The sequence below is a fragment of the Rana temporaria genome, chromosome 3 (genome assembly GCF_905171775.1).
Source record: "Rana temporaria chromosome 3, aRanTem1.1, whole genome shotgun sequence".
NCBI classification, from domain to species: domain Eukaryota; kingdom Metazoa; phylum Chordata; class Amphibia; order Anura; family Ranidae; genus Rana; species Rana temporaria.
This window is the reverse complement of record NC_053491.1, coordinates 477025165-477049862: the sequence shown is the minus strand read 5'-3', so window position 1 is coordinate 477049862 and position 24698 is coordinate 477025165. Positions and strand designations below refer to the sequence as shown.

At 43.8% G+C, this 24698-nt stretch overlaps 1 protein-coding gene across 1 annotated transcript; it reads left to right on the top strand.

Annotated features, from left to right (window-relative positions):
* Positions 1 to 2458: 2458 nt before the first annotated feature.
* LOC120930739 (olfactory receptor 493-like) lies at positions 2459 to 15903 on the top strand. Its single transcript, XM_040341913.1, has 3 exons — positions 2459 to 2703; positions 9956 to 9992; positions 14953 to 15903. The coding sequence occupies exons 1-3, from the start codon at positions 2459 to 2461 to the stop codon at positions 15901 to 15903; spliced, it is 1233 nt and encodes a 410-aa protein (XP_040197847.1).
* Positions 15904 to 24698: the final 8795 nt, after the last annotated feature.

The window sequence follows — 24698 nt, the reverse complement described above, 5'->3', positions numbered from 1 at the left end:
TTTTTTAGTTTAGCCTGGTTTTTCTTTTTTTAAGCCAAGTTATCACACCAATGCCCCCCCCCCCTCAAGGAGGTTGTGTCCTTTGTTAATTAGACATTGTATTTTGGAAATGTTTGATGGCTATTCACCAGAAAAACACAATAGACAAGGTTGTAACGTAAAATAAATTTCCATTTATTTTGCAAAAAGCAAAGAATAAAAATAATGGAAACACTCAACCAATTTACAACATACATGCAGACTTTATGGATACCAAAGGCACAGTCCACCATGATCAAGGACAGAATAAACAACATCAGGGGTCACAATGTGCAACCCAAATCACAGAAGTCAAAAGCACCAGCAAATGCCATAACTGACCCCAAGCTGTGGTACTACACTAAGCTCAGTTTTTTGAAAAATCAGCAGGAAGGCAGGGATTCACTTTCTGGTCTTCTTTACAGCCTTCCCTCCAGGCTGCCTTGCAGAAGAACTTCCACGGCCCCATCCACGGCCCCTTTCAGGTGGTGAAGGTGGGCAGCAGGAGTCAAAAGATGACTAGCAGGCCGGGCTGGGTCACTCAGTTCAGTGTCCCTGGTCAGCCAGTCCCTTCTGGCCCACCACAAGACCTGGTTCATCATGTCTTTAGCCAGGCTTCGTTGCTCCTCTCCCAATTCATGCAGGTCATGGGACATGGAAGTGCTGTAGCTCTCCACGGGGTTCAGGGGGGCCCTCATTATCTCAGAAGCCTCCCTCATGACATGCAGGCTATCCTCCTCCATCTGCATCAAGCGCCTCCTTTGGCCTGGTCGGCGCATCTGGAGGGGAGGCACTTGGGAGATGTTGCTGAGCCTGGGGACTGGATGAGATCCACTGGGCCAGGCCTCCTCCTGGCTGCCACTCAGCCCTTCCGCCTGGCTGACATCTTGGGTATCTGCCGCCTCCTGGCTGGTCTCCTCCTGTGTAGTAAAAAGGGACATGTTTTAATATTTTGCACAATCAATCACACAAATTTTAATGCTCTTGACATTTTTTTTGTACGAATAGAAATTGACCAGACTCTCATTCTGGAACCCTGCAGTTGGCATCCCTGACACAATTGTTTGTGCCCCCAACTTTTGGTTGCGTTTAAAAGCTTTCCTTGTTGCTAACAAATTCATCTCAATAAACCCACAAGATTTTGCAGCCAAGAAATATGTTGTAAACTACTATACCTCACTGAAGCCCGGCAGATCTGCGTCCTCAATGTCAGCCAGCTCCTGATCACACTCTGCAGGGGTGGGGGGAACCGTGGAAGTTCTGGTGGAACGACGCCTGGAAGGAAGGGTGGAAGGAAGACTGGAAAGTGAATCCCGGCCATCCATTTGATCCTCCAAAAAACTGAGCTCCGTGTAGTACCACAGCTTGGGTTCCTTTGCAGCACATGCTGCTGCTCCTGACCTCTGTGGTATGTGTTGCTTGCGATAGGCCTTTATGTATGTGCCCCTGATGTTGTTTATTTTGTCCCGTATCATGATGCCTGTGCACTCTGGTATCCAAGTCTGCATGTATGTTGCAACTCGGTTGAGTGCTTTCGTTCTGACATCAGTCTTGTGATAGGATGGGAGCCTCGCATCCCATAGGCATGGCATTTCCCTGTATTTTTGAATCAGTTTTTCCAGATTCTCTCGTAGATTCAGTTGCTCCATCTGAAATTAGATTACCAAAAAACAAAAATTAGAACCACTTGGCGGAGCTTTGACATTGTCATATTCTGCACCCACTCTTTTGAGCCTCAAACACACTGTCTCCTGCTGCTAAAATGATGCCCAGCTCTGCCCCATTGTTGGTGAAAATGCTGACTTTACCTGCAATCCCTGTGTTTTCATTTCACTAAATAAGTGGCATAATCACATTATAAAGTATTGATAGCATTCATCAAAGCAGTATTCAGTGTAGATATCATGCCCCTCTCAGCATTGATGAGATGATACAGTGGCTAATTACCTCTGTCCAACATCACAAACGTTGCCTGATGTGATACACACTAAAATTAGAATTTTTGGAAATCTCACATATATATTTGAAGTCTCCAAGCAAAAGGAGGGCAAAAAAGCATGGTGAGCCCCCCAAGCTACATAATCGTGCAAGGGTGCAATCAACATATAAACCCCACATCCTATTCTACTCACAAGTCTCTAGGCCTCTGCTGGTTCTAGTTTATAAAGTACCTTTGTTTCTCCCGTGACAAACTTCCGCTCGAGCAGACTCTGCGTTAACTCACGTAATCACGTCGTTCTTGTTATATCCCCGCGCATGCGTGAAGCGCCGCCCTCTTTGCCCACCCATGACGGACCCTTCCCTCTTTTCCACGCCCTTTTACACATTAAAAAATGTTAATATGGCGGGGTCACAGGAGCGTGGGTTACCCTTTGCTGGCGAGGAAAGGCAGGAGGCGGGAACGTCATGATCCCGGCCCAGGCGATACAAATCGACAAATATGTCACGAGACGAAATGGTGGAGCTGGTGGAGGTTCTCTTGAGGAAAGACTATGATGGGGATTATGGCCCATACAACACCCCTAATCGGAGGAAGGCCAAAATTATGGATAAAGTGGCAAGGAGACTGTATGCCAGATTTGGGGTCACAAGGTCCAAGGAGCAGCTGAGAAAGAGATGGTCCGACTTGAAACTGCGTGAGCCAGAGCAGTTTAGGGGGATCAAGCGAATTCTAGATAAAAGCAGGTAATTGTAATGCTTATTTTGCAATTGACTTTCTAATTTGTGAACATGTTTTTCTCCATGTGCTTCTTTGGCCTGGTAGTACTTTTGAACATGGCAAAGTTATTTTTTTCCGAAGTGTATTATTTTAGCCTTCGTAGTAAACATCGTTCCTCCACATCGTTCTTCACAAATCAGATCTTTTCCATTATTCCAGGAAAAGCACACCTGTGGACATGACTATTTTGTGTAAAACATCGTTTATAAACAATGTTGACAAGATGATGTGTTTGTTCAACTTTACTAGAATGTGAAGGGCAAACGTGAACCATTCATTCATACAGTGATACTAAACAGCTGTTTTCGGATCTGTACTCAAGAGCACCTGTGTGCCCCCCCTAACTAACTTTTTTAATAGGGTCACCCACAAATATTATATTTGGGGTGCATCCATGTGTGTCACTTTGCCAAAAAGGAGCAGGATCCCAGATTGGGAGAAGTCAGACAAACAAAGTTTATGTTTGTAGGAATTCTCCGAAACACAAAATTGTTTGCTCTTTCTGCCCTCAAAACTCAGTGCGCTGAGTCTACCTTTTTTTTCTTGTTATTAGGGGAAAGAAGAGGACATGCTTTGGAGGAGGCAAGGAGGGCCAAACTCAATAAACCCCACCAACCACAGCATGTGGAGGAGGAGGATGTTAAAGATGGAGTGGTGGAAGAAGGAGTGATGGAAGATGGAGTGGTGGAAGAAGGAGTGATGGAAGATGGAGTGGTGGAAGAAGGAGTGATGGAAGAAGGAGTGGTGGAAGAAGGAGTGATGGAAGAAGGAGTGGTGGAAGAAGGAGTGATGGTAGATGTAGAGGTGAAAGAAGGAGTGCTGGAAGAAATCGAAGAGGAAGGATAGGTGGAAGAAGGAGTTGTTGAAGATGGAGAGGTGGAGATTATCAGCACAACAGGTCAGTATCCCCCCAGCCTTCAAGGGAAAAAGTGATGTAGGTAGGCCTGCATATTACTGAGAATATATATTTTTTTTTTAGGGGATGAAGATGGTGGTATCCCTGCAAGTGGTAGTTCAACTTTTTCCAGGGCTAGTGCCCAAATTGTCATACAACAGATTATGGAATGCAGTACGGAAATGGACATTATGGGAAATAGAATGATTGTGATGGAGCAAAACTTCAAAAACATCATTGACATGATGGGCCGTATCCAAGATTAACCCCCCCCACCCCCAAAAACCTGTTTAAATGTGATGTTTTGCACAACAATTTTGTTTGAAGATTCCACGCCAACATTTTTAGATGCACACAGTGGGGTAGATTCAGGTATCTCCGCCTAAAGTTACGACGGCGCAGCGTAGTGTATTTACGATACGCCTCCGCAACTTACAGGAGCAAGTGCAGTATTCACAAAACACTTGCTCCGTAAGTCGCGGCGGCGTATCGTAAATGGGGCTGGTGTAAGCGCGCGTAATTCAAATGGGGAAGGGGGCGTGTTTTATGTTAATATGTGATGACCTGACGTGATTGGCATGATTTACGAACGGCGCATGCGCCGTCCGTGTACATATCCCAGTGTGCATTGCTTCCAAGTACGGCGTAACGACGTATTGGTTTCGACGTGAACGTAAATTACGTCCAGCCCTATTCGCGAACGACTTACGCAAACGGCGTAAAAAAATCAAATTTCGAAGCAGGAACGACGTCCATACGTAACATTGGCTGCGCCTCCTAATAGCAGGAACAACGTTACGCCGAAAAAGCCTTAACGCAAATGACGTAAAAAACGAACGCCGGGCGCAGGTACGTTTGTGAATCGGCGTATCTAGGAAATTAGCATATTCTACGCCGACAACAACGGAAGCGCCCCTAGCGGCCAGCGTCAGAATGCACCCTAAGATACAACGGCGTAAGAGACTTATGCCAGTCGTATCTTAGGCTAAAGTCGGCGTATCTAGCTTTCTGAATACAGAAAGTAGATACGCCGGCGCAACTTAGCAATTACGCGGCGTATTTATGGATACGCCGGCGTAATTGCTCTCTGAATCTACCCCAGTGTGTCAACATGTGCTATCTGCCATCACAGGATATCGATTGGCTTTGCTTTGGGGGTTCAAGCCCTTCCTCGCTACTCAAGTAGGTGAGAGGAAGGGTTTGCCCCCCAAAACACATCCATTGATCACCCATGATGGCAGATAGCACATGTTGACAGATGGCATGGTATCAGGAGAGAATCCCCCATTTGGCCAGTCCTAATGTGTGCATCTAAAAATGTTGGCTTCTTCTGGGGTGACATCACCCCATCACATGTGTTTGGAATAAGGTTGAACTTTGTAAGTTCCATTGTTTGTAGATCTTGTTTTATTCTAAAAACGCATGGGTTTTGTACAACATGTAAACATATATTTTACCAAGAACAAAAAAAAAAAAAAAACAGGATAAAAAACAACAAAAAAAATGTAAAAAAAATAGAAAATGTTTTAAAAAAAACCTTGTGCAGAAACAAAGACTTTTCTATTTTGTTACCAAAACTTTAAAAAATTAGGGAGGTTGAACAAAGAATAAAAACCCCCGATAAAGCTAAAAATGGAGTGGCTTCTTGTTTCTATGCTTATACCAGTATGTACATGTGTGACTACTGTGCAATTGTGTTAATTTAAGATAACTGAGAACTACATTTGGCACTAGAAGTGCACTAGAAGGAGAACCAGGGAGACAGAGAAAATGAAACCAAAGCAATAATGACAAACAACTGTATAAATTCCAATGGTAAAATCATTTATTAGGTAATTAATATTTCTTTCTTTTGGGGGCCGAATTAGAAAGAAATATTTTCAGGCAAAGCAATGGCCCCCCGACCCATGAAGTACTCAACATATTTGTCGCGTGCCTCACGAGCAGATTGGGGGGCCAAGCCAGCGCGACCAGTGTCCATGCCAGGAAAGGTATCTGAGGGTAGTCCTGCCTCAGCACCAATGTTAGCTAGGTACGACTGGGAGTGCCTGCGTAAAAAATTGTGCAAAATGCAACAGGCATAAACAACAGTGTTCAATTTATATTCCGCCAGATGTAGCGCTGTCAGGAACAGGCGGAACCGGCTGGCGAGTATCCCAAAGGCATTCTCGACTACCCTCCGAGCTCTGGCCAGCCGAAAATTGAAAACCCTCCTCTCTGGGGTGAGGGTCCTCTGGGGAAAAGGCCACATGAGGTGAGGTCCAAGCCCGAAAGCTTCATCCGCGTTAAAAACAAACGAAAGTCCCTCCAAATTGTCTTCATCCTGTGGCAGTTCCAGACCACAAGATTGTAGACGCTTGGAAAACTCCGTCTGCACGAACACTCCCCCATCTGACAGCCGGCCGTTCTTCCCCACGTCCACATACAGAAACTCGTAATGTGCTGACACCACCGCCATCAACACGATACTATGAAAACCTTTGTAGTTAAAATAGTACGACCCCGAACGGGGTGGCGGCACTATGCGGACGTGTTTCCCATCGATTGCCCCTCCGCAGTTCAGAAAATCACACCGCAGGGCAAATTGTGAAGCCACAGTCTGCCATTCCTGTGGCGTGGAGGGAAACTGTGGGGACAAACAAAAAATTACAATTAGAAATTTCAAAAACAAACATTGCAATCACAATTCCAAAAACATCCTTGTGCCACATCATTATTATAACATTTATTAGTAGCATTGGAGTGAGTATTACATGGCCAAAAATATAGGCCCACTTCAATCAGACTCCTCACCCCTCTGATGGGGCATTAAACAATTTTAGGGGGGGTAGCACTATGCCTAAAAAAAAATACTAAATCACAAAAACCAAGAAAATAATATAAGAGGGGGGGGGGTTAACTACAATGGAGCAGACAAAAATAAGATTGAAAAAAGACTAGGCTAGGTGTGTTTGGCCCTAGGATAGCATGCTGGATAGGTTTAGTGAAGGGAAAGATGCATGTAGGACAATAAAATAGCATGTGCAGCTTCAAACAGGCATGGGGACAAAAGGGAATATTCACAGCATAATACAATCATGGGAAGTTGGTAAATCTGCCAAAAAAAAAAACGATATTAGCATACATGAAAAATACCTAGATTGTGAAGTTTAAAGGAGGAAGCTTACTTTAATATACTCCTCCTGCATGACTTGTATGATGGCAGAACACGTCTCCGGTATGATGATCCCAAGCGCCTGGGGAGAGATGCCTGTCAAGAACTTGAAGTCCTGCAGGCTCCTCCCAGTCGCCAGGTACTGCAACGTGGCAATAAGCCTCTGCTCGGCCGTGATGGCTTAGCGCATCACAGTGTCCTGCCACGTGATATAGGGGAACAGAAGATCCAATAGACGGTGGAAAACGGGGTCCGTCATACGGAGAAAGTTCCTGAAGTCATCAGGATTATTCTCCTGGATTTCCCTAAGCAGAGGCATATGAGAAAATTGGTCACACTGGCGCAACCAATTCTTGGCCCAGGACCTCCTCCTCCCTCTGGTCCTGGCCAATACGCAGCACAAATTCTTGCAAAATCACGCTGCACCATCATGGCTTCAAACCGGCTGGCTAGTCAGAACGCACTTCAAACAGATAGCACCCAAATCCAGCAATACCTGTAAAGATCACACTACACCCAGATACGAGCGGACAGGACGGCACTGCAAAGCAGAAACGACCCAAAAACCAGCACTGAATGACAAATACGATCCCACAAGCACAGACTGAACCCGAGAATACGATCTGACAAAGCACGGAGACTGAAAAGCACGAATCGGCTCTCACCAACCTTTCACTAATACGCGGTTACACAGAATTAGCAAAAGCGGACTCAAGGGCGGTAACGAAGGCTTTGGCCTACCCCTTTATAGTGACGTCGGACGTGGGTCACGTGTCCGCGGTCTGACCCGATCGGATTTTGGATTGACGGTGTGTACGCATATCAGGCCGTACGGCCACTTCAGAGGTGAACAGATGAAAACGGTCCGACGGACCAGTCACATCGGTTTGGTCCGACCATGTGTACAAGGCCTAAGCCCTTACAGTTAGCCTTGTTGAGCACAAAAACGGGCCCTGCATTGAAGTATTATATAAACAAATGTAATTACATGCCCCTGGTGAAAAGGGTTATACAAATTGGGCCTTGGGGGATGGTGGTGGTGCCACAACACTGTAACCCCTCACAGATACTCTAGTTGGGTGCAGGAACAGGCCCTGCTGTGAAGTATTAGATCAAAAATTGTAATTACATGCCTCTGTTAAACAGGGGTAAAAGATTAGGCCTTGGGTGGTGGTGGTGCCCTAAACTAAAAAAAAAATGTTGGAAGCTAGCATCATCAAGATTGAGGAGGAATATGATAGTCAGCATAGGCAGTCTTCAAGGGATCCTACATCCATAGCAAATGCAATCAATTACATCAGCATCAGGTGCTTGATAGCTGCTGATCCAAGACTGTTTTATTTTTATGAATGTGAGCCTATCAACAGAGTATGTGTACAGGCACACTCTTTGATCCGTTATAAACCCTCCAGCAGCAAACCCTGAATGTGCGTTCAGAAAGCATACTGGATGCCGGACAGCCCAGTAGCTCAATTGCATATTGAGCAAGTTCTGGCCAGTGGTCCATCCTCAAGACCCAGTAACCCAGTGGATGCTCTGTTGGAAAGGTCTCTGGTGCGCAGTCATGTTGGAACAGGAAGGGGCCCTCCCCAAACTGTTCCCACAAAGTTGGTAACATGAAATTGTCCAAAATGTCTCGGTATGCTGACGCCTTAAGAGTTCCTTTCACTGGAACTAAGGGGCCATGCCCAACACCTGAAAAACAACCCCACACCATAATCTCCCCTCCATCAAATAATTTGGACCAGTGCACAAAGCAATGTCCATAAAGACATGGATGAGCGAGTTTGGGGTGGAGGAACTTGACTGAGTCCTGACCTCAACAAAATAGAGCACCTTTAGGATGAATTAGAGCAAAGATTGTGAGCCAGGCCTTCACGTTGAACATCAGTGACTGACCTCACAAATGCGCTTCTAGAAGAATGGTAAACAATTCCCATAGACACACTCATAAACCTTGTGGACAGCCTTCCCAGAAGAGTTGAAGCTGTTATAGCTGCAAAGGGTGGACCAACCACCATACGGACTAAAGCTGGGATGCCATTAAAATTCATGTGTAGCCAGGCCTACTTCACTCCTAGGAGGAGACCCCCCTTCAGATTCCTCTTCCACCGCAACAGATTGACTATCTCTGCAATCACCCATGTGTCGCCTCCCCTCTCCCTCCCCTTCTATATATGCAAAACCTCTACTATTGTCATTATCTTGTGTCAAGGTGTGCTCCCCCTCCTCCCTTTCCTCCTTCACCCCCCCCTCCCCCCCTCTTTTTCTCTACCTATAGTTTTAGAAATAACCGGTACCCATATGCCGTACCTGACCGACTCCCCACGGTAAACATAGCCCCCCCCCCCCACGTAGCTTTGTTAGGATCCAACCTGTTCACAAGCCGTTAGGGACTTGAACCACTGCATAATCCTCATTGCTGTTTGTTCTCTGTATCTGCCTAGCTACCCGCAGGGTAGGCCTATATGGCGTTGTTTGTTCTGTATGTATGCGGCTTTGATGCCTTGTACACTTACATCATCTGCCCTTCGCATTGATTTTACTGTATGTAACTATTTTGTAAAACTCAATAAACATATTTTGAAAAAAAAAAAAAAAATTAATGTGTGTGTAAAGGCAGGCGTCACAACACTTTTGGTAATATGGTGTATGTAAAATGAAAGTTAGGCTTTAAAGCAATTATTTTTCTGAGCACTTATTTACTAGTATTGTATTGTATTGAGTATTGTATTTTGAAAAAAAAAAATATTTTTATTACAGTTACAACCCAAAGGGATCTTGATTGCTCTCTATGGAATTGTTAATCTGGAAAGAAACATATAAATGTTTGTGAAAATAGGTTTCCTATTCAGTCAACTGAGCTTATCCACCGATACACATCATATGCTTTATACTTATATATAAGATACTTATTATTATTTTATTTCTCCTTCTCTTTCTATTTTCCTTTACATTCATGACACCATCTAGGTCTTATTTTTTCCCTATTAAATAGAAACACTGGTAAAAAAAAAAAACTTCGATGCAGAAGATTCGTTGAACCAAAACTATGTATTTAATTTTTTATATTATTTTGACATATTTGACTGTATTTTCAGCCCCTTTGTTTTTTTTGTTTTTTATTCTTTCCATTCATGACATTCTGCATTTATTCCATGCTCAATAGAAAAACTGCTAGAAAACTCTCTCATGAAGAAATGCATGTAATATTGTTACACTTTTAATATTGACACTTTAATTTTCTGTTATCAAAAAAAGAAAAATAATCTATATTGTTTTTTTGTTGTTTTTTTGTTGGTTTATTTAAAATTAAGTTAAATTATCAAAAAAATATGGGTTTTCATCAGAGATCATTAGAAAATACTGGGCCAGATTCACAGAAGAGATACGACGGTGTATCTCCTGATTTACCGTCGTATCTCTGAGGCCTCGTACACACGACAGAGAAACTCGACGTGCTTGGCACGTCGAGTTCCTCGTCGAGTTTTGGGATGAAGCCGCCGAGGAGCTCGGCGGGCCGCCTTCTCCCATAGAACAACGAGAAAATAGAGAACATGTTCTCTATTTTCTCGTCGAGTTCCTCGGCGGCTCCATCGAGCCAAAACTGTACAGACGACAGAGTTTCTCGGGTTTTGACCGAGTTTCTCGGTGAATTCTGCCGAGAAACTCTGTCGTGTGTACGAGGCCTGAGAGTATCTATGCGGCTGATTCATAGAATCAGTTACGCATAGATAGCCCTTAGATCCGACAGGTGTAATTGACTTACACCATCGGATCTTAGGCTGCAATACTTTGGCCGCCGCTGGGTGGAGTTTGCGTCGTTATCCAGCGTCGGGTATGCAAATGAGCTTTTACGGCGATCCATGAAGGTTTTCGCGTTCGTGTAGTCGCTAGTAATTTTTTCCCGTCGCAAAGTTAAGCATGCTTTTACATGGCTTAACTTTAGACGAGCCATGTTAAAGTATGGCCGTCGTTCCCGCGTCGAATTTAAATTTTTTTTGGCGTAAGACGTCCGGGAATACGAAAGTACGTTACGCACACGTCACTTTGCGCAAAGCACGGCGGTAATTTCAAAACGGAGCATGCGCAGTACGTCAGGCATGGGAGTGTGCCTAATTTAAATGGTACACGCCCCATTTGAATTAGGCGGGCTTGCGCCGGACGTCTTTACGATACACTGCCGCAAGTTTACAGGTAAGTGCATTGTGAATCAGGCACTTACGCTGAAAACTTGCGGCGGTGTAACGTAAAGACTATACGTTACGCCGCCGGAGTTTTCTGTGAATCTGGCCCAAAGTAAGTACATCTTTTTAAAATTTCTGACTAAATTAAGTTATAATGCTTTAATTAATTGAAAGAGTATTCATTAAACCAAATGAGATATTCTATAACTTGATACATCAATTTTCTTTACATTGTGTAGTTTTCCACTACTGTCATGGCATTAAAGTATACCTAAAGCCAAATACTGTGTATATATATATATATATATATATATATATATATATATATATATATATATATATATATATATATACGATATGTCCAATTAGCAAAGAAAACATTCACTGCTTATTAATTAGGATGAAGCCAAGGTCATTTGAATCAACCAAATATTTGTGTTAGAAAAAAACTGTGGCCCGAATTCAGATAGAATGCTCTATCTATCTGCGGGCGTAACGTATCTTAGATACATTACGCCGCTGTAACTTTGGGCGCAAGTTCCGTATGCAGAAAGAACTTGCGCCCTTAGTTACGGCAGCGTAACGTATGTGTGGCGGCGTAAGCCCGCCTAATTCAAATGGGGATGTTGTAGGCGTGTATTATTTAAATTTAGGATGACCCCGCGTTTTTTTAACTTAAATCCCGAGGTGTAAGGCGGGGTTATTGCAAGTGGGAAGGAAGTGGGCGTGCTCCATTGTAATGAGCCGTGACCCCATGCAAATGAAGGTCCGGCCGTACTGCGCATGCACGCACGAATCTGCACCTCACTGGACATGCTCAGAACTTGGCTCGGCGCAATCAGTGAGATAGGTAAAAGGCCAAGCGTACTTAGTTTGAGAATCGCCCTGTGTATAAATAGCCCCAGACAAACACACTTCCCTTGCAAAAGTACATCCCTGTGTTCCCCTTTCCTAGAGCAAGTTGCTTCTGCTCTGTCGTCTGTTGGTGTGTGTTGGTGAGTTGAGTGTTAGATAAAAGTTTTGGAGGAGTAGTAGAGTGTAGTAGTTGTGTTTTTTTTCTGAGTGTATTTTCTGTTTGTTTTTTCCGTGTTTGTTTTTTGCTGATTGTTTTTTTTCTGAGTTTTTTTTCTGTTTGTTTTTTCGGAGTTTGTTTTTGAATTTGAAGTAGCTGTCTGCTTGTGTGGTTTGATTTTTGTGTTTGTTTGTTGTGTGAGTATTTTTGTTTGTTTGTTGTGTGAGTATTTGTGTTTGTTTGTTGTGTTTGTTTTTTGTTGGTGCTGAGTGGTGGGTGTTATGGCACCGGAGCGCAGGAAGCTGAATTTTTCCAGCATAGAGAAGCAGATTCTTGCTAGGGGCATCGCCCATTATGGGCGTTATTTGCATGGCCCTGAGAGCCGGAACACCCCCCCAGCCAGGAGGAAGGCGATCATCCAGAAAATTACGGATCAGATCAATGCGGTGGGGGGGGGGGAGACGAGGACCCCCGGTGGGATACAAAAGAAGATCAACGATCTTAAGAGCCTGGTCCATGAGAAGATGGCCAGGATAAGTGCCCATACCACGGGCACTGGAGGAGGCCCAGCCTGCCCCATCAGGCTGAGTGAGGAGAAATGGGCAGTGGCCCGGTGGTTCCACCCGCAGCAGGTTGTAGGCCTGCCTGGCTTTCAATCTGGTTCTCCTGTTAGGACAGGTAAGTTTGGGGATTTTCTATCTGGTGATTAGCATGTGTGGGTGGGGGAAGGGAAGATGTGCCAAGTGTGTGGATCCTCCAACCTGTGATTGTTTTGTGTCCTCCACAGTTGGCCAGGAGGTTGCTGGGCCATCAGGCCAGGAGGTTGCTGGGCCATCAGGCCAGGCTGCACCACCCCCAGGAAAACAGGCTGCAGAAGAGCCCCAAGAAGGGCAGGAGTCCCCAGGGGAGGGGAGTGGCCACACCTCTCCTCATGGGGGGGTTGAGGGGGAGGAGGATGAGGGGGGAGGCTGAGGATGAAGATATGGACATTGCCAGAGAAGTCCTTTTGGCCTCGGATTTGTTGACCCCTGAGGCTACCCCTGTGGCTGGCAGCAGTCAGGCCACCATCAGGGGTAGCCCCTCCCACTCCTCCCCCAACAGGCCTCAACCCACAAGGGTCTCTCTCTCCCCTCCTCCCAGGCCACAAGACTCGGCTGCAGGCAGGATGGCGACCCATGAGACCAGGGGGTGGCCGAGCGTCTGCCGGCCAGTCTGCAGAGGGACAATGCCCGGCAGACCCGCAATCTGGGTCAGATCAAGCAGACTCTGACCCAGATGCAGGACAGCCTGGGTTCAATTAAGGAGTCACTCACTGATGTGGCCACAAACTCCAAGGCGGTTGTAACATGCATTTGTGAGCTGCAGACCGCCACAACAGGCGTGAGCCAGGAGGTGAGTGACCCAGGCTGTCCAGGACAATACCCAGCTGTCCAGGCCAATACGGCTGCCCTCACAATCTGTCTGACCAGGATAGCAGTGGCCTTGGAGGGCAGGCCAGCAGGAGGACAGTCACCAGAGGAGGATCCTCCTTCCCCTGCTCACCCCCCCAGGAGGCTCCTCTGGTTGGCCGTGGCCATGCCCGTGGCTGGACCAGGCGTAGCTCCCGCCGCCGCCGTTAACTTTTGGGGTAGTTTTTTTATTTTTATTATTTTTTTTATTATACTGTACTTATGATTTGTTTTATGTGTGTGAATGATGTATGAATGTGGGGGTGGCATTCCTGATTAAATAAGGGTGTCACCCTCAGTTTTGGTGGAGTAGGGATCCCCAGGACCAGGGAGAAGTGATCCCAGGTCCGTGTGAAAGGTGTATGAATGCACAGTGACATAATTGGAGCCGTGGTGTGGCGTTACTGCTCCCAAGTACCATTGGGGGGTACTTGGATCTAATCCAATTAGATGTGCATGTGATGTGTCTGTGCTAGGGACCACAGTGGGTGTGCATTCATGCATTCTCATTGTGCCATGTTTAATGTGTGTGTTTACTGTGCAAAGATGCATTCTGCGAGGTGTCTCATGGCTGCTGTTCCCTCAGAAGAGGGGGTACCCTCGGTTACTAAAGTCACTAGTCTAGCTATGCGCATGGATGCCCCTGGCATGTTGGCATACAGATTGTTGTCCTGCAAGTGTGTGTGCTCAGCTCTTCCTTAATGGCGTTGCTTTAGCTGACATTTACACGGCTGGTGTAAAGTTAGGGCTGCTTTTATAAAGTGTAGTTTTACACCATGAAACTAACAGAAGCGCACAGGGCGTAATCTATGCCGCACACACTTAATTTTGTGGATCGCCTTATCTCCCTCATTTGCATCTTTGCCTATCAAAACAGCGGTGTGTCTAGCGTATTTTGCGCTCGAAGAAGCGCCGGTGTAATTTTTTTAGGTAGGACGGAAAAAAACTGGATTTCAGGCGTACCTCGTTTTGAGGATCAGGCGCATAAATACGCGCGGCGCATCTTTCAATTACGCCGCGCATCTCGAGTTAAGTCGGCGCAAGTGCTTTGTAAATCTGGCCAAAGATGCCGAAAAAAGCCTAACGTAAACTACGTAAAAAAATGCGCCGGCGGGACGTACGTTTCTGAATCGGAGTAAATACCTAATTAGCATATTCCTTGCGTAACTATACGGAAGCGCCACCTAGCGGCCAGCGTGAATATGCAGCCTAAGATACGACACTTACACCAGTCAGATCTTAGGAAAATCTATGCGTAACTGATTCTCTGAATCAGGCGCATAGATACGACGGCCCGCACTCAGAGATACGAAGGCACATCAGGAGATACGCTGTCGTATCTTGTATCTGAATCCGGGCCACAGTTTTTTATTTCCCATTTCCCAAGCTGTATTCAAAGGGTATTCAAAGTCACAGGTTCACCTTATTTGCTATCGATCATTTTGCAAAGTCAACGTATATTATTTCTGCTATGTTTAATACATAAAAAGTTATTTAAACCTTTTCTGCTTTCACACAGACCACACATAAAGGTAATGTCACCACATTCTTATTTTTGGGATTTAACAGCAATGCTGTATATAATCTTCTGCTCTTCACCTTGGTCCTTATTATATACATTGTGACAATATGTGGAAACTTTTTGATCATCATGTTGGTATATTACAGCAAGACCCTTCATTCTCCCATGTACTTCTTCCTCTCCCAACTCTCTATATCTGACATCATGCTGACCACAGATATTGCTCCTAACATGTTACATATTGTTCTATATGAGAGGACCTCCATATCCTTTTCCGGTTGTATCACTCAATATTATGTCGTTAGCACAACAGAAGTATTTGAATGTTTCCTTCTGACAGTGATGTCCTATGACCGCTATCTAGCCATCTGCTCTCCTCTGCATTATACCTCCATTATGAAACAAACACTTTGCATTCAACTAGTTCTTGCGTCCTGGATTGTCAGCTGTTCGATGACATCAATATTAACATTTGACTTAAGTCAACTAGAATTCTGTGGACCAAATGTTATTGACCACATATTTTGTGATTTCAATCCTCTTGTGGAACTTTCCTGCTCAGATACATCCAGAGTTCAAATGGAAGTTACCTTGCTGTGTGTCCCTGTGCTAATATTTCCCTTCCTAGTGATAGTGGTTTCATATACTTGCATTGTTTTAACAATATTAAAGATATCCTCTTTTTCAGGAAGACTGAAATCCTTTTCCACTTGTAGCTCCCATCTCACCGTTGTGTTTATATTTTATGGAACCCTAGCTGCTGCATATCTGATTCCAAAGAAAGGACAATCACAAATGATCAATAAGATAATGTCCTTGTTGTATACAGTGTTTACTCCCTTTGTAAACCCTTTCATATACAGCTTGAGGAATAAAGAGATCAAGGACAGTTTAAAGATGTTGTATATAAACACAAGCTTTGTATTCAAAACCTTTGGTAAAAGTTAAATTATTAGGATAAACTATATTGCCAAAAGTATTTCCACAAGGTTTAGGAGTGTGTCTATAGGAATGTTTGACCATTCTTCCAGAAGTACATTTGTGAGGCCAGGCACTGATGTGGTTGAGAAGGCCTGCCTCGCAGTCTCCGTTCTAATTCTTTTAAGGGCAGGCCAGTCAAGTTCCTCCATCCCAAACTCGTTCATCCATGTTTTTATGGACCTTGATTTGTTTACTGGTCCAAATCATTTGTTGGAGGGTGGATTATGGTGTGGGGTTGTTTTTCAGGGGTTGGGATTGGCCTCTTAGTTTCACTGAAGGGAACTCTTAAGGCGTCAGCATACCAAGACATTTTGGATAACTTCTTGCTCCCAACTTTGTGGGAACAGTTTGGGAATGGCCCCTTCCTGTTCCAACATGACTGCGCACCAGTGTACAAATAAGGTCCATAAAGACATACTGTAGAGTGGAGGGACTTGACATTCACCCAATAGAACACATCTGGGATGAACTAGAGCAAAGGCTGCGAGATGGGCCTACTTTTCCAACATCAGTGCCTGACCTCACAAATGCACTTATTGAACAAAGGTCAAACCATTCCCATAGACACACTCTTAAACCTTGTGGACAGCCTTCCCAGAAGAGTTAAAGCTGTTATAACCACAAAGGGTAGGCCTACTCTATATTGAACCCTACGGAATACAGCCTCGTACACAACGATAGGTTAAACCGATGAAAACGGTCTGAAGGACCATCAGACCAAACCGATCGTGTGTAGGCCCCATAGGTTATTTAACCTTAGGTTAAAAAAATGACAACTTGCTTTAAAATTTAACCTATGGATGGTAACCGATGGGTCTAAACCGATCGTTAGTATGCAAAACCATTGGTTAAAAACCTGCGCATGCTCAGAATCCAGACGACGCATGCTTGGAAGCATTGAACTTTGTTTTTTTCAGCACGTCGTTGTATTTTACGTCACCACGTTCTGACACGGTTGGTTATTTAACCGATGGTGTGTAATATAGTGTATATCTGTTTAAGAAGAGAGAAGAACTTGGTGTGCACTAATCCACAAAACTTTGACTTCTACCGTACTTAAGCAATGCTTAATAATAAATTGGTACTAGAATTCAATTGCCCAAATTAGGTTCCTAAAAAAGGCCTAAACACCCTTCAGATCTTCATTCCAAGGTACCTCTTACAAGTCTCCTTAAACTGTGTTTTGTTTTTGTTAAATGGAGCTCCGTTCCCAGATGTAGCCTTTTACATGGAAACATGTTGGAATGAGATGAAAGCCGTGATGTGATGATCCATACTACTTGTTGATGATCTCTTGGTTGGATTACACTCTCTAATTTAATTCATTCTAGTTGCTGTAAGTGCATTATTTTAGCTTTAATAAACCCTTTTAAAATGTATTATGTGATGAGTCTTCCCTATGTTTAAATTCCACACATACACCGAGTGGAGAGCATTAAGCAAGTCCAGGTTGGAGTGTGCAGGGCTGGAAAGCTGATTAGGAGGCTGCTGGATTGATCTATTGAGGAGGTCAGATTACATACAGGAGGAGTCCACATATCTGTTTGCCTCATGCAATATATGATCTCTTATAATTGGGAGATCATTGGGATCTGGTAAGCGCCACATTTAATTGTATTTAGAAAACATATTGAATATATTTTTTTTTCACTGGAAGTGGTTCACTTGATTCTATAGAAAGATTTGAACATTGATTGAAATGGAAAGACCAGGACACTTTATATATATTTTTGATGAACTTATATAAAACAAAAGTTTGATGAATTGTTATTTTTATTTTTTGATGAATAATTTCTCATGAATTTGGTTTCACATTATGTTATTATATTTGTTTAACCACATGGTGGCAATTTTTGTGTTTATTCACAATATTTCACTCTATTGATTCACATGAGACAGCCCATAGTGTTTATATTTTGAGCACCGTAAAGGCCGTACACACGATCGTATTTTCCTACGGGAATTGTGTGATGGCAGGGTTTTGTCGGAAAATCATACATTATGCTCCATGAGACAATTGTTGTCTCCCACTCTCCGCCGCTTACCAGAGCCGTCGGTATAGGCAGAGGCAATCAGGTCCTCTCTGTGGCTGGGTATGGAGACGAGTGAGGGGAAGATGGCCTCCACCCGTCTCCATACCATAGCAGGGTGGAAGCAACATCAAAACGTCACTTCCTCCCATAGCTCGTAAAGGGCCATTTTTTTTGTAGTTTTTTTCAAATGATAAAAAAATGTATTTTATTTGTTTTATTGGATTTTAGTGTGAATATGAGATCTGAGGTCTTTTTGACCCCAGATCTGATATTTAAAAGGACCTGTCATGCTTTTTTCTATTACAAGGGATGTTTACATTCCTTATAATAGGAAAAAACTTGACCCATTTCTTTAAAACACAGTGTCAAAATAAATAAAATAAATTAAAATAAATAAGAAAAAATAAATAACGCACCCCGTCCCAATGAGCTTGCGCTCAGAAGCAAACGCATACACGAGTAGCGCCCGCATATGAAAACAGTGTTCAAACCAAACATGTGAGGTATTGCCGTGATTGTTTGAGCGAGAGCAATAATTCTATCCCTAGACCTTCTCTGTAACTCAAAACATGGAACCTGCAGCATTTTTTAATTTCAATGGTTTTTATTGATTTTAGCAGTTTAAACAGAAATGACACATACAAGAACATACATGACACCATATTGGTGAAAAAGGTCACAGGAGTAACTTATCCATACAAACACCATGATGGTATCATGCATAATAATGAGTAGAAATGATTTCCTGTAATCGACCATGCCCTGAGGGTCCGGTTCATGTGTAGAACCGTGGTAATATTATGTTAGTAGACTTAAAATAAACTAAAATAAAAAAAACGTAAAAACTGAATAAAACTAGGGTAGTAGAAACAATAAAAAACAAAACAAAACAATAAATGCTGTTAGTCACCATTTTCAATGAACAATAAACCATCATATCCATCATGCGCAAGGTAGGATTTAACTCAAGAAAGGTCAGTTTGGGTCTTAGCTTTATACCATTCGTTCCAAGGTTCCCAGATTTTATTAATCTCTGTATATTTACCCAACCCCGAGGCAAACAATTGTTCATACGAGCCATGAGTATTGTGGAGTGGTCTTCCAATGTCTGACCAAGGCAAGCCTAACAGCCAAAAGGATGTGGGACAACAGTATCCTCAATTGGTGAGGGACCAGCTCTATACCCAAGGAAAGTCGTGCCATCCCCAGGGACAGGACCAGAATGGACATGTGCTACGAGGTCCTGGATCAACTGCCAGTATTGTGTTATAGCGGGACAAGACCACAGAATATGAAACAACGTACCAGTTTCCCTACACTCCCTCCAGCACCCAGAGGATAGCCCCTGTGCAAACCTGGACAATCTGTATGGGGTAAGATACAGTACCATCTCAATGAGATCTTTTGAAATAATTCCCAAAGATTAACACATTTGGTGGAGGAGTATGTTACCCTCAAGGCCGTCTGCCACTGGTCTACTGAATATACCTTATAAAAGTCCCTCTCCCAGGCTTACATATTGAGAGATTTGGTGAATGCTAATTTATCCTGAATGTAAGAATAAAACAATGATATGCCTTTAATATTTGTGTGTTTCGCTAAGTAATATTGGACTATATGCCATGGAAGGGAAGTATATAGGTTGGCTCGTTGTTTCAATAGATGCAATATTTGCCCATATCTATAGTATTCAGTCGGGGATATAGAGTATTCCAGCTCAAGAGCCCTGAATGTCTTGAGCGCGGGTCCCACATATACGTCCTTCAAGTCTAGCTCCCCACCAGAACCCCAGCCCGTCATAGAGATGTCAGGTATAAGAAGAGATAGAGCTGTCAGCGGGAATTTCAGTGGGGTAAGTTTGTACTGTGGAGAAACCTGCAATGTTAGTATTCGCCATGCATCAGTAGATGCTCTTATGGTCGGTCCAACATCCAGGGAAGGGCGTGGAAGGAGGGTGCCTGGGATCTGATGTTGTTCAAGAGTAGCCCACAGGGGTGGTGTAGAGTGAGGGAACCAGCCTTTCAACTGGGCCAGAATTGAGGCTGTATAGTAGTCCTTAATATGAGTGTGGCCTATACCCCCCGCCCTCATATGCTTTATAATTTTGCTGAATGCACAACGTGCCTGTTTAGCCCCCCAGAGAAATTTGAGAGTAGATTGTGCTGAAAAGAAGAAGGAGGCTGGGACTGGAATGGGCAGAGTTCTAAAGATATATAATAGTTGCAGAAAGATCTGCATCTTGAAAGCGGCCAAACGTCCTGACCAGGAAAGTTCAAATTTTGCCAGAGCTTCCAACCTGATATGGAGCAATTGCAAAAACGGGGTGTAGTTCTCTCTCACCAACTCAGAGGTTGTGGAGGTGAGAGTGATACCTAAGTAAGAGATACCTTTTTCTTTCCATTTAAAGGGAAACCTTGTACTGAGGGTATGTTTAGTTTAGGCAGGATTTTCCAATCCTAGAATATGCGATTTGGTTTCATTGACCTTGTAGTATGACACTGTCGTAAATAATTGCAACACTTGGTGTACCAAAGGCTTATGGTATGTTGTGAGCCTCCGACCATAAAACTGCTTATCTGGGGGTGAGATCATATATAAGTTGCCAAGGGCTCCATAAGGAGATTAAATATAAGAGGGGACAATGGGCAACCCTGACGGGTTCCATTGGATGTATTGGATGACTTGGAAAGCATCCTCAATATATACACCTGGGCCAAGGTGGTTGTGTAAAGTGCCATAATAGCTGAGTATATTCTGCCCTCAAACCCAAATTTGGAGAGCACTCTGGCCAAGTGCTCCCAGTGGATTCTGTTAAACACCTTCTCTGCATCCAAAGCAAGGAGCAGAGAAGGCGTTTTTGTTTTATTGGCCAAGTGCACAATGTTGATTAGGCGCCTAGTTGCATCGGCTGTCTGTCGGCCCTTTGTGAACCCGGACTGGTCCAGGTGTATCAATGATGGCAAAAGGTCCACCAATCTATTGGCAAGGAGCCTGGCATAGAGCTTCAAATCATTGTTAAGCAATGAAATGGGCCTGAAGCTTTGTGGCATGTCAGGATCCTTCTCAGGCTTCGGCAATGCCACAATAATAGACCTGAGCATTTCTGATGGAAAAAAGGACGAAGAGGCAGCTTGATTAAAAATATTTGCTAAATAGGGGACTAGTTCTAATTTGAACGTCTTATAATATTCTCCGGTGAAGCCATCTGGCCCAGGAGCTTTGTTATTAGAAAGGGAGTCTATGGCTTTAGCAATTTCAGCTTCTGAAAAGGGAGAATTTAAGTCCTCCAATTAAGCAGACAACACTCGGGGGAGTTCAATTTTATCAAGAAAGTCTGAGATTATGGGTCCTGTAGGCTGAATCGTGGAGGGGTCATCTTTTAAATTGTAGAGTGAGCTATACTATAGTAGCAGCTGAAAGCATCAGCTATTGCTTGTGGGTGGAATAATTTATCTTGGGTGAAGGGGTGAAGGACATAGGGGAGTTTTGTTTTATGTCTCAATCCCTTAAGGCGGTTGGCTAAGAGCTTCCCGGCCTTGTTGCCACTCACATAGTACGTAATTTTAAGGAGTTTGGTGGATTTTCCAAAGTTGTCAAGTAAGACCAAGCGGAGCTCACACCTAAGATGTGTTAATTGGGCGGAGACCAGTGGGGATGCATTTTGCTTGTTTTGGGCTTCTAGAGTATGTATGTTAGAAATGAGATCTTGTATCTGCTGCCCCCTCTTCCTTTTGGCCCTCACACCCATTTTAATTAAAACCCCTCTTATAAATGCTTTATGGGCATTCCACAAAACCATGGGGTCAGATACAGAACCGACATTACAAGAAAAAAAATCAGTTAGTTCTTTCTGCAAAGAACTTTTTAAGTGATCAGCCTGGAACAACCTCGGGTTGGAACGCCAGACGAATGTAGTATTCACACCTGGCGAATCAGCAACTGAGAGCGTCACAGAGCCGTGATCCGACCATGTGATAACATTGATTTTAGAATCATTAATTTTAGGCAACAACCATTTATCCGTAAGAAAAAGATCTAATCTTGTATAAACACCATGACTCGTCGAAAAGAAAGGGTGAGTACAATTAGGCGTTTTATGACTATTGAAATTAGTCTCCTGGGTGCACAAGACATCACAATTAAATCGAGTCGCTTTGTTCCATAATGACTTCCTCTTTACTGGATGATTGAGGCCTTTAGCGTTAATAGTCAAGAAGGTGATGATCATCCTGGATCAAGGATCTGTGTCAATGAGCAAAAAAACATGTAGGTAACACTTACATCAGATGGCTTAATAGACCATACTAGTGAGTTTAGGGAGAATCGCCTCCACGATCAGACGATCAGGTGTGCATCCATTCAGTTTTCCTTCAGTGGATAGGAAAGTAGCTGCGAGACCAACTGCAAAACGGGATGGTAGACTGTAACGTAGACAATGAAAAAAGAAAAGAAAAAACACATGAACAGAAAAAAAGGGTCGATAGAAAGTAGACATAGGTCTTGGTGACCTGAGTACAGCTCATGGCTTCAATTAACCAGAGGGGTAAAAAGTCAAGCTCAACAAGGTGCCTCCAGAACAGGGGCAAACAAGAATAAACAGTATGATACTAGCAGCCCATAACCTCGTCAGCGGTGCAAGCGGGCGTTCTTGGAATTGACCACATTTGAGTCGTTCCCAATGCAATCAGGGCTGCGGTTGTTGGGTTCATGAGGAGGATCTTCTGGAATGATGTGCCGTGTTTTGAGCAACTCTAAGCCCTTGGCTAGGGAGTCCACTGTGTGCTCTTTTCCATCATTGGTGATAATGAGCTTGGTTGGAAACCCCCATTTGAAGACTTATCTTATGGTTGCGCAGTGCCTTGGAAATGGTGTTGAGACTTTGTTGTTTCTGCAGCGTGAATTGAGACAGATCGGAGAAGAACTGGAGGTCTTTGTATTGCGAGGGAAGGAGATCCCTGTTACACACCGCGGACATCAGGCGTTCTTTTACATGGAATGTAGGATAATGTCTCTTGGTATTTTGTCTGGGAGGTAGGATGGTTTAGGCAGCCTATGGATCCTGTCTATTGTTATATCCATGTCAGTGAGATCAGGCAGGATTGAGGTGAATATCTTAGCGACATAATCGCGCAGATCTGATTGCTGGACAGATTCGGGGACCCCGTGTATTTTGAGGTTGTTCCTCCTGGAACTCCATTTCCTCATCTCTGGCATCATGTGCATCCACAAGACTGTTGATTGTGGTGGCAAATTCTCCCATCCTATTCTCAACATGGTCCACCCAGCAGCCTGCAACTCACTCCCAAACTTATTTACACATGCCATCATTTCACTGTGAAGGGAACTCCTCAGAGAGACCAGCACGTCTTTATGTGTGGTATCTAGTACTGGTTGGTTGCTAGTGGGGAAGCGGTCAATAGAGTCCGGGAGCTCCCTGGTGTCATCCCCAGAGTCTAGGTCCACACTCACCCCTTGAGAAGAATCTCTTCCATCCAGCTTAAATCTCGCTTTTTCAGTGCTCCCAGATACAGAGGAGGGCACAGGAGAGTGTCCAGCAGGAGATGATCTTTTAGAAGGTATATCCTTCCTCTGTGGGAGATGAGGAGTGCTGGCTGCGGAAGACACAGGCGCGCCTGCGCCATCTTGCCTCTGCTCCAGGGTGAAGTATGCCGTTAATTTCTGCGGCTTCTGGGGCCCCTTCTGCTTCTTCGTCATGCTGGCGGGAGTCAGCGTTAGGTGGTCACAAAGGCAGGGTGTTTCAATCGCAGATGTGTGGGCTGCTATGTGCCGGTTTGTCCCTGTGGAGCCCGGAGCACCGTTCTCATGCGGCTATCTTGGTCCAAGGCAAGCTCCACCCCCCTGTAGCATTTTTTAAACTTCGCCCATGGAGATTTTTAAGGGTAAAAGTTTGTCACCATTCCACGAGCGGGCGCAATTTTGAAATGTGACTTGTTGGGTATCAATTTACTCGTCATAACATTATCTTTCACAATAAAAAAAAAAAAATGGGCTAACTTTACTGTTAGTGTCTTATTTTTTAATTTAAAATTGTAATCTTTTCCAAAAAAAGTGCGCTTGTAAGACCGCTGCGCAAATACGGTGTGACGTAAAGTATTGCAATGACCGCCATTTAGGGTGTTAGAAAACAAAATGTATAATGTTTGGGGGTTCTAATTAATTTTCTAGCAACAAAAACTTGTTTTTAACTTGTAAACAACATATTTGAAAAAGAGGCTCGGTCCTTAAGTGGTTAAAAATGAACAGCACATTTCTTTACCTTGGGCCTTGACCCTTCATACCTTTGTGCTTACTCTGTGCTTTTCTTACTAAACCTCAGAAATCAGCCACGTTTGTAACTGAGCGCTAGGTGTAAAGCTTGTTTATCACACTTCAACTACATCCCCATTGGCTCCGCTAGATGTAGGTGGTTGGGACCACCTAGAATTGACATAAGCTCCAAGGGGAACTATATATGCATATATTACTTTCTTTTGATATAAGAGCGTTATGTAAGCTTCAGATAATTAGCCTTCTATTCTGAATTGCTTTTTGATCAGTATCCTGTGTTCTTATGTTGTCATTCACATTGTTTGCCTTTACTTAAAAGTTGTGAGCAGTTGCATCTGCACAAACTGTATTTCTTGTATGCCTCAAGTTTGACTTTAATAAACTTGGAATGTTAAAAAAAAAATGAACAGCACATTAACCACTTGAGGACAGCCTAACGCC

Coding starts and splice junctions, on each gene's coding strand:
- LOC120930739 (XM_040341913.1), top strand. CDS start 2,459: ATGTCACGAGACGAAATGGTGGAGCTGGTGGAGGTTCTCTTGAGGAAA. Junction 2,704..9,955: donor CGAATTCTAGATAAAAGCAG/GTAATTGTAATG, acceptor CATGCTCAATAG/AAAAACTGCTAGAAAACTCT. Junction 9,993..14,952: donor TCTCTCATGAAGAAATGCAT/GTAATATTGTTA, acceptor GCTTTCACACAG/ACCACACATAAAGGTAATGT.